The sequence below is a fragment of the Macaca fascicularis genome, chromosome 7 (genome assembly GCF_037993035.2).
Source record: "Macaca fascicularis isolate 582-1 chromosome 7, T2T-MFA8v1.1".
NCBI lineage: Eukaryota > Metazoa > Chordata > Mammalia > Primates > Cercopithecidae > Macaca > Macaca fascicularis.
The window spans coordinates 84,631,808-84,641,483 of NC_088381.1; the positions used below are offsets into that span (position 1 = coordinate 84,631,808).

At 50.0% G+C, this 9,676-nt stretch overlaps 1 protein-coding gene across 3 annotated transcripts; it reads right to left on the minus strand.

Annotated features, from left to right (window-relative positions):
* Nucleotides 1-2,784: 2,784 nt before the first annotated feature.
* LYSMD4 (LysM domain containing 4) lies at nucleotides 2,785-8,882 on the minus strand. 3 transcript variants are annotated; one of them, XM_015453447.4, is made up of 4 exons: nucleotides 8,664-8,767; nucleotides 7,078-7,367; nucleotides 4,707-5,109; nucleotides 2,785-4,481 (listed from the first exon to the last, which is right to left on the minus strand). In XM_015453447.4, exons 2-4 carry the CDS (start codon nucleotides 7,357-7,359, stop codon nucleotides 4,465-4,467), a joined length of 702 nt encoding a protein of 233 aa, XP_015308933.3. In that variant the 5' UTR covers nucleotides 7,360-7,367; nucleotides 8,664-8,767; the 3' UTR covers nucleotides 2,785-4,464. The 3 variants fall into 3 exon arrangements, with proteins under 3 accessions (XP_015308933.3, XP_065404591.1, XP_015308931.3); XM_065548519.2 differs by lacking the exon at nucleotides 7,078-7,367 and adding an exon at nucleotides 8,469-8,490 and having other exon boundaries at nucleotides 2,785-5,109; nucleotides 8,700-8,882; XM_015453445.4 differs by having other exon boundaries at nucleotides 2,785-5,109.
* Nucleotides 8,883-9,676: the final 794 nt, after the last annotated feature.

The window sequence follows — 9,676 nt, forward strand, 5'->3', positions numbered from 1 at the left end:
TACTAAATCCCAGCCTTCTTTCAGATGTTGATTAAGGAAATGTCATCTCCTCCAGAAAACCCTTTGTTTTATTAACCACTTGTCATACATTTCCCTCTGTGGGGCATGTTCTACCATAACTCTTCTCTGGCAAAGATCTTTTTTTAAAGTTTCATTATTTCTCCTGAGACAGAGTTTGGCTCCGATGCCCTGGCGGAGTGCAGCGACACAATCTCAGCTCACTGTAACCTCCACCTCCCAGGCTCAAGCCATTCTCCCACCTCAGCCTCCCAAGTAGCCGGGACTACAGGCGCATGCTACTGCGCCTGGCTAATTTTTGTAATTTTTCGGTACAGATGGGGTTTCACCACGTTCAGCCTAGGCTGGTCTCGAACTCCTGGGCTCAAGCAATCTGTCCACCTCAGCCTTTCAAAGTGCTGGGATTACAGGCGTGAGCCACCACGCCCAGCCCTGGCATAGGTCTTATCCCACTAGGTTATCAAGCACCTTGAGGGCAGGGGCCATGTCATGTTATCCCATCACCTCTTGGTATAATTGGTGTTCTGTAAGGTTATGGATGGATGGATGGAAAGTAGCCCATATTCCTTATTCGGGATAGTGAAATGGTGATGTACAATAACCCAGTGTTTTCCAAAGGTGTGAGAAAGTCTCCCCAGGTTGTGGTAAGGACTCCCTGCCTCCTCACTGGCTCTGTGGTGCAATCTCTCTGCAAGTTCTGAGCAGGAATGGGAAGGGAAACAGGTCACAGGCTGGAGCTGCACTTCATCACCACACTGGTCCTTCCAGGGGCAATGGTGTCTGACTGGCAGTGCAGGAGCAAGGAGGCTGCCTTTCCTCACAGCAGCTCCACTCTACCAAACTTAGAGAACAGGCAAGGTGGATGCTATCCACACTCTCCCCAGCACCGTTCCCCTGCCTGGCCTGAAGCCAGCCATACCCTGTCTCTGGAAATAAGCTTGGAAGAGCTGTCGCAAGGCATTAAGTGCTGGGAGGGAAGCAGCTAAGGGAGGCTCCTTTCCTGACAGTCTGTTTCTCAAAGTCAAGGGGCCTGGTTCATTGGCTCACAGGCTAAATCCAGTTGATTCTGCACCAAGAAAATGGGCAGGTAAATGCTGATTCTACAATTACTGTGATTCAGGCAATGGATCTAACTTTTCTCACCACTGTGAGGCCAGTACCCCAGGTGGGCCAGTAGAAATTTTCTCTGCTGTCCCCTCCCGAAGCCCTGACTTGGGAGACCCTGAGCATCCCCCATGTTCTGTGAGCCTGGATCATGCCATGGGTGTCCTACCTCAGGCCCACAGTGGACTGTCAAGCAGGTGGCTGAGCAGAAAGGGATTAAGAGTACAGGCTCCCAAACACCCCCATTTACCAGCTGTGTGGTCATAGGCAGCTTACTTTTTCCATCTGTAAAATGCGGATAGAAATGCCTGCCTCGTGGGGAAGTAGTGAAGGTAAAGTGGGTGAGCGTATGAAGCTCTTAGAACACTGTGGCATCCAGGGAGCACCATGGCTTATATGATTGTTGCTGCAGCCCAGTCCTTCCCAAAGAGGAAATGGTCATGGCTCTTTGGGCCTTTCCTACAGCTGAGCCCAGGCTTCCACTGTCTCAACTGTTTTTTTGTTTTGTTTTTTCTGAGTCTCGCTTTGTCTCCCAGATCTCCCAGATCTTGGCCTGATCTCGGCTCACTGCAACCTCTGCCTCCCGGGCTCAAGCCATTCCTGTGCCACAGCCCCCCAAGTAACCGGGACTACAGGCCCACACCACCAGGCCCAGCTAATTTTTCTATTTTAGTAGAGAGGGGATTTCACCATATTGGCCAGGCTGGTCTCGAACTCCTGACCTCAAGTGATCCACCCACCTTGGCCTCTCAAAGTGCTGGGATTACAGGCGTGAGCCACCACGCCCAGCCCCAAGTGGCTCTTAATTCCATGACTTCAGGCATGTCTCCTGTCACCCCTCCCCTCCACACTCCACCCACTGCAGTGCAGACCACCTTGCATGGCAAAGCCTTGACTGTTCCCCCAACATGCACCTAGGCTGGGCCACACCTTCCTCACCTCTGCTGGGCAGTGGAGGTTCTGAGGGACCCTGGGGCATCTGCTTAGTCCCTGCAGCTTTCTCTCTCCAGAGTAAAATTAAAGCATCATTTTCTTGACAATGGAGATTCCCTGGGCGTCAACAGTCAGCACTATAGTCCAACCAGAAAGACTGGAGACTAGATAGCAAACCTAACTATTTCTCTAAAACATTCACTCCCCAAAGACACTGAAAACGTAACATATGGAATAGGAAGTGAGTATTGTGTATTTCTTATGTACACCTAATAAAGCAATGTTAAAGCCTGTATACAGATCAATCATCCCTAGAGCACTGGTTACCACTTTGTCCTGCACCTGTCGGAGTAACCTTCAGCACGGTACAAGCCCCGAGTTGGTGGCCAGGTGCAGGGGACAGGCCTCACTCCTGACAGACACCTCCATCTTCTCCAGCAGCGTCCCACATCTTTCAATGCTAAATTATCCCCAAATTTTAAAAGGTTGGGGCAGGTGCAGTGGCTCACGTCTGTAATCCTGGCACTTCAGGAGGCCAAGGTGGGCAGGTCAGGAGTTTGAGATCAGCCTGGCCAACATGGCTAAACCCCATCTCTATTAAACATGCAAAAATTAACCAGGCATGGTGATGTGTGCCTGTAATCCCAGCTACTCGGGAGGCTGAGGCAAAGAGTGAGACTGTCTCCAAAAAAAATTAAATAAACAAATAAAATTAAAAGGAGGAATCAATTTTCCTTCACAGAAGAAATGATTTTTATTCCATTTGAGAAAAGTAAAGGATACATTCTTTGTCTGACAAAAGCGATTTTGCCATGGAACTCCAAGGCCTGCCTGGTGAAGTGACAGTGACAGATGTTAGAGGAATCTGTGGCCCTCAGTGACACGGAGAACAGACATTTGGCTGGAAAAGCACTTGCATGATCAAAATATTTCCTATTGCAAAGATTCAGAAGTTCTTTTTATCCTGAAGATCATTCTGGTCTCTAATTTAAGACTGAAGACGATTTAAATTTGCTAATGGAACCCAGGTCAATTTTTTTTCACACAACTGAAAGGAGAGAAATCGGAAATCACTCTTACATGGTGAGACCTTTGAAACTTCTCTCCAGGCCTCATGCGTCAAAGGCCATCACTGTCCCTCCATCCGGCATCTGGGCAGTGTCTGCCTCCTGTCCAGCACTCTTGGAGGCTGGGCCAGCAGCCACCTCAGGCCCTCCCACCCCTCCATGCCACAGGGTAGCACCAACTCCCAAGCAGTAGCAGGCTCTGCCCAGCAGTCCCCAGCCCATCCACAGCACCACTGCTGCCTTGGCAGCAAGAAGGGCTGGGAAAACTGCAAGCCCTTCCTCCCTCAGGTGGTCCGATCGCCTTTCACAAGGGTCGCCTCTAGCCCCTCCATCAAGCCTTTGGTCCTGTAACATTGTGAGTTACATTGTATATAGTGTTATTCTAGGGACATCACCCAGGGAAAAAGGACTAAGCGGCCTTCTCGCTCTGGAGCTCCGAAGAACCCAGCCAGGGAAGCAGCAGGTGGCGTGCCGTGTTAGGTGTGCACAGGGGCTGTGGCTCTCAGCGCAGGCCTGGCGACTGCCCAGCTTCAGATGCCACCCATGGTGGAGCCTCAGTGACAGGCACTCATCCTCCCCTCCAAACACTGGCCAGCAAGAGCTCCTTCTGAGAAGGCCAACTGGGAGAAGCCAGGGAGTCACACTGTGGGACAGCTCCTGCGGAACTGGGCACAGCCTGTGTGTGCTTGGCCTGGGAGATGCCTGTGTGTCACACCAAGCAGCTCTAAAAGGACAGGAGCAGGACAGCCCTTTATTCAACAGTGCAGCAGTTTGGGTCCACGGCTTTTTCAACTCTAGAAATGGCATTGCCTCAAAAAGGCTAACTGAGGGGACCAATATGAAGTAGGCTTGTTACAACTGTAATTGTCACTCTCCAAAACAGGGTGGCATGCCAAGACTATTCCACAGCACCTTTGCCAGGGAGACAGAGAACACTCCTTCTCAGAGGCAATCCCCACTCCACAGCAAGTGAGGATACAGCGACAGCCCCGCGATCCGTGCAGATCCCATTGGCTCTCACACTGCAGGTCCCTTGACAGAGGCCATTTCTCTCCCTCCGAGCATGTCCAACTTGGGGTCCCACACAGTGCTGCTATGAACACATGGCCAGTCCACTAAATGTCACATGGAAATGGCTTTCTTGCTGCACCTCTCTGGATAGAGGCTGAAGTCGCTGCTATCTTAGATCCTGCCGGCTTAGACTGGGCAAGGCCATTCCCAGGGCCAGTGCAACTGAGAATACTGCAATGACTTCTGAAAAGTGTCCATCCTTCCCAGGAAGCAAAATGCAGCACCCCTAGGACATTGCCGATGACAGCTGAGGTATATCAACAGCCAACTGCTAAAGCTGGCCTGATTCTGTAAAAACAAAAAAAGCTTAGTTCCCTGCCTGGGTGGTCTGACTGAACTGGCTGTCTGCAGAAGTGATGGTTGGCACTGCAACTGCTAGTCTAGGGGCTTGCCCTGGAACTATACCCATTGCCATCGAGCCATTGGGGATGACAGTTGTGTTCAAGCTATTAGGGGTCTCACCACTAGCTTGTATTTTAAAATAGACCAAATAAAAGATAGGCAAGACAATACCAATTAGAAGCATGATGAAAACAGCATTCCACCACTGAATGCCACAATCTGCACCATTCATTGGCATCTTCGGAGGAGCTGGGAGCAGTGGCTGATGCGAGGTGTCTATGCAGTAACTTTCATGTAAAAAGATTTCTGACTGCACTGCACGCTCAATATTCTGGTCAATCCCCTTAAAGAAATCCATCAGTTGATCAGCCTGGGCATCGGTGCCTGTGGCTGCTCTGTCTGCATCTGGCAGTTCCACAGTCACTGTGGTCTCCGAAGATGGGCTCAGAAGGGGTTTTAGTTCTTCGTGGGTCTCTGTTAGGATCCCATGGTTTTTCACTGGAATCTTAATAGATTTCAAAGCATATAAGTCTTGTTCTCTGATGAAGTTGTTGACTTTCTTGATATCTGCAACCTAGGAAAGCATGAAGACAAACATCATAAAATATGTGAAGCCCCTTAAAAATAACATTCCAAAAAGTGGCTCTTAATCTTTCAGGGTGATGATTCAAGCCCTCTTCACTTAATCTGATGAAGACTGGAAAACTGCAGCTATACACAACATTAGTTTAGGCTGAAAGTTTCTTTTTGGCTTTCACTCAACCTCAATATATAGTTTAGTAATCAGATATTCCTAAAGATTTATAGGTTTGAACAATTTAAGATCAGTTTTGAAAAACAGATCTTTCTTAAACTTTAAAGTATAACTGCAACAAAATACTTTAGGTGAAACAACCATGGCACTAAAATAAATGTTGCAGCCTTTTCCACCTTTGAGGCAATAGTGCCCCCATCTGCCTGCCTTCCCCTCATGCCAGAACTAAGTAGCTGCGAGATGTTAGTGTTCACCAAACACACAGCCTCAGCCAGCTCCGCAGACACACTCAGAATCCAGTTTACCTGTAATAAAGTTGAGAGATATGCCCTCAGCATTTTCTTTCCCAGAAACACTGTGGGGCATATAAACTTATTAAAAGTGACTTACTGTACTTAACTGTCAGGAAAAAGGACTAATGCTGTGAGTTTTATCAAATAACAAAGTTCATGACAAACTCCTCTCATAATCAAACACTAAGATTTAAGAAGCAGGGGGAAATTTAAGTCAAAGGGTAACTAGCCCCTCCCTCAAACTAATGTTTGAAAACTTTCCAAATGCATCAGAGATGAACTCTAAACTTTTAACACATAAGTCCACTTAAACTAGCAAGTGAATACAGCCAACAGATATTCAAATCAATCATTTCCATTATTTTAATTATTCAGCAACTGCTGTTATTGTAACTGAATCGAAGTAGGGGACATTTTTAATTTACTATGTCCTGAATCTAATGCATGAGACCCTTGAGATCTTTCTGTCTCTGCCTTTAACAAACTTAAGAGCAAATTTACTTACTTCGAATAGGAAAACTGATCACTTATCAAAGGCTTTATATAGTCTTTACAGATTTAGACATCACCATACCAAGAAGCCTACTCCATCTATTCCAGTCTTTGTAGGATGGGCTTCATTTCTCAGCCCATGTTCTGTAAGCCACACAGTATGCCTGCAGAAGCTGTTTATCGGAGCCGAATATAAATGTTAGTACAATTTAAAGACCACTATGTGTCCCCGGAGACCACCTGTTTATTTCCCTGGGAAAGACTGCAACACTCCACACAACATGTTTTAGACATTTGGACCTTGTTAGATAAGACGCTTGTAGGAGAAAGAGATTTTTTAAATTAAGTAGCTTATATACCCTTAGAGAAGGCCATAGACATTTGTAGCAGTGTTAGCAAAGTGAAATAGTTACAATCTAGGAGAAAATGCAGCAATTCTAGAAATACTTTCCTACTTACTTTGCCATTGTTAATCACTCTGAATGCTAAAAACATAATTAAAGAGAAAAACAGGGTTACATAGATACACAGCATACAAAAGATCATGCAGTTCTTAAAGAGATAAGGTAAAACTTTACCAGTCAAGTAAGCTACCACCAAGAAAGGTTCAGAAAAATAAAAGCAGCAAGAAAAGCAAGCATACCATAGAAATCTGGGATAAATTCTGCCTGGTATTTCCAGCCCCATTAGGTCTAAAATAAAATGTGCTCGAAAGAAGAAAAAAGGTTTCAGAATTCCAGTGTGGAGAAAACAGAAAAAGGAGAAGTCCCCTGCAGAGAAGGAAATGTACTAACCCTCACTCTTTGGGGGCCAGGGTTAGGAACTAAAGGTACTCCCCCTCTGCCTTCCAATTCTGGCTAAATAGGGGAGTCCTTGGCTGCTACAGCAGGCCTCTCCTGATGGCCTGGCAGGTTTAAGAAGGACAGCAAGGGCCCCCACCCTGCAGTGAGTTCCCCGTGTTCCTTGAAACGAAGTGGGGCAGAGCCCCTGAGGGGTGTCTTACTTTGCAGCCATACTGCAGAGCCAGCTTGTTGAGGCTGTCCTCCTGGGCCAGCTCCCGCTGCAGCAGCACCACATCACCTGCTCCCGCCTGGTGAGGCTGGTGGACACCGCTCTTCTGGCGCTCCTTGCCCCGGGGCCGCAAAACCACACGGTGAGACTCTTCTTCAGAGGAGTCCCCCGAGTCCCCACTGCCATTCTTAAACGTGTATACGTGGCTGGTCGGAGTCCTACAGACAACAGCTGGGCCTTGGAAGGTCTTGGTTAACAATTCCTTGTGCCTCATTTTCTTCACTGAAAACCAAGCCCGAGGGTTAATTCCACAGAAGACAGAATCATCCCTCCACCACCTTGTTTAAAGAGAAGTGTCTTGTTAGAGTATCCCTTTCCCAAATCACTGCAAATACTCAACAAATACCATCACTAGAAAAAAGAATGTGCTTATGCTGGCTGAGATGGAAGAAGATAGGCAGAATAAAAACCCTTTGTGTTTTCTAATTGCATACGTTTTTCTGTCCCTATTCCTCATCCATAGCTGTCTCCCCCAAACCCACATAGGTAAAGAAACAACTGCTTCTGGTCTCAGAGTAGTAAGTTGAGATCCTTGCAATGGAAAGTAAAGGCTGCTGCCAGTCTCCGTGCACTGAGAATCTTCAACTCAGAACCTTTGCACAAAAATTTTGTATTCAATGCTTTACACATTGCAAAGTGTCTTCACTAAGAAGGTCAACGCTAAGGACTCTGCTTAGAACTATGGGACTAAACTGCTCTTATTTTGACAACAGTGTAACTCATAGTATATGGGGCAAGCTAGGGGGAAAATAAATGCCTGTCAGCCGGAGAAAATCGTCCAGTTTGCTCACGGGTCACTCTGCATTCATTACATCCCCATGTCTGGTTTTTATTTTCACCTTGAGTCAACAGCCAAAGCCACAATACCCCTGTTCCTCTCTCCAAATTGTTCGGGTGAGATTCCAGAAACGAAATCTCAAACACGCGGACTGACAACTTCAGAAAAAGTTGGCTTCGGAGCCACAGGGGAGCAGGCCAAACGGGGACAGCCTGTGGCCCCAGCTCGACCCCTACTCCCCGCCCACGCCCTCGAGGGCCACAGGCGCACACCCCGCTCCGCGGACTCCTGAGCCTGCCCAGAGGAGGGAGGCGGCCGGCGGTCCTCGAGGGGTTGAGGGTCACCTGCAGGACCTCGGCGGCAGCCCGGGGGCGGGGCTAGTCTTCGCGTCCGAGCTCAGGGGCTGCAGCTGCTCTCAGGCCCGCTTCCCTCCGAGTTCCTTCTGCGAAAGGATGGGGCGCCTCAACAACAGCTCACAGGAAAATAGGGAGCGGCCCGGCCCTAGGGCTCCACGGGCGGGGCCTTAACATTCCATAAGGCAGGACCTCTGACCCCAACCCTAGCCACCTGGGGCCAGCCCTCGACAGTCGCGGTCACTGCCCCTCCAGCTGGAGGGTCCCCCTAGGAGCCCGGGGAGGGGCTGCCCGCCCGCAAACCCGAGCGAGGCCAGGCAGCCGTACCGCCACGAGCCCGCGCAGCTCCCCAGCCAGACCGCGGCCCCCTCGTCCAGGCCCCAGTACCTCAGCGCCCAGGTTCCACCGCAACCCCCAACCGGCGACCGGCGACCGGCGACCCGCGACCCGCGACCCGCGACCCGCCGCCGCCGCCGCCGCGCCTTAGGATTGGCTACGAACATCAGCAGGCCCTCCAGGGGGCGAGGTTGGGCAGGCAGCCAATGAAGTCAGCGGTGGGCGGGCACTGGAGCGAGCCTGGCTGTGCTGAGAGTTCATGCCGGGACCACAGGGTCCGGGGCGGGGCCTAGGGCGGGGCTCGGGGCGGGGGCAGGGTTCCACACCCGGAAGTGGCCTCGCCCCGCCCAGCCGCCTACCAGGTCTACCCCCGCCGGCCCTGGGTTGTTTCGCGTCTGTTCAGGGTATTAAAGCACCTCAGCTCCTCCCTCCCAAAGTGCTTGGCTTTCTGCTGAGCCGCAGCTTTCTCGCCCATAAAGAGGCCTTTGACCCCGCTTGTGGGTAATGATCTGTAGCTGTGACTCGGGACGAATTCCAGTAACGTGGGGTCCCCTGAGCCCTCCTGCGGGGAAGGGCTGGGCGCAGATGGGCGAGGGGTCTTTCTGCGGCGGGCTCTGCGCTCCTGGGCTGAGGGCCGCACCAGGGGCGGTATTGCCCCACCCCGAGAAGAAAACAGAAATCCAGGAGTGTAAAACATGGATCCGGACAACAGGGACCAAGAAAACTTAAGTCATGTTTATTAAATGTCAGGTGGCCGAGGATTTCTTAAGATAAAAAGTGATGGAAGAATTCTCACACACTGGCCGGGCGTGGTGGCTCACACCTGTAATTCCCAGCACTTTGGGAGGCCAAGGCTGGTGGATCACGAGGTCAGGAGTTCGAGACCAGCCTGGCCAAGATGGCGAAACCCCGTCTCTACTAAAAATACAAAAAAAAAAAAAGAAAGAAAGAAAAATTAGCCGGGCGTGGTGGCGGGCGCCTGTAATCCCAGCTACTCGGGAGGCTGAGACAGAGAATTGGTTGAACCCGGAGGCAGAGGTTGCAGTGAGCCAAGATTGTGCCAT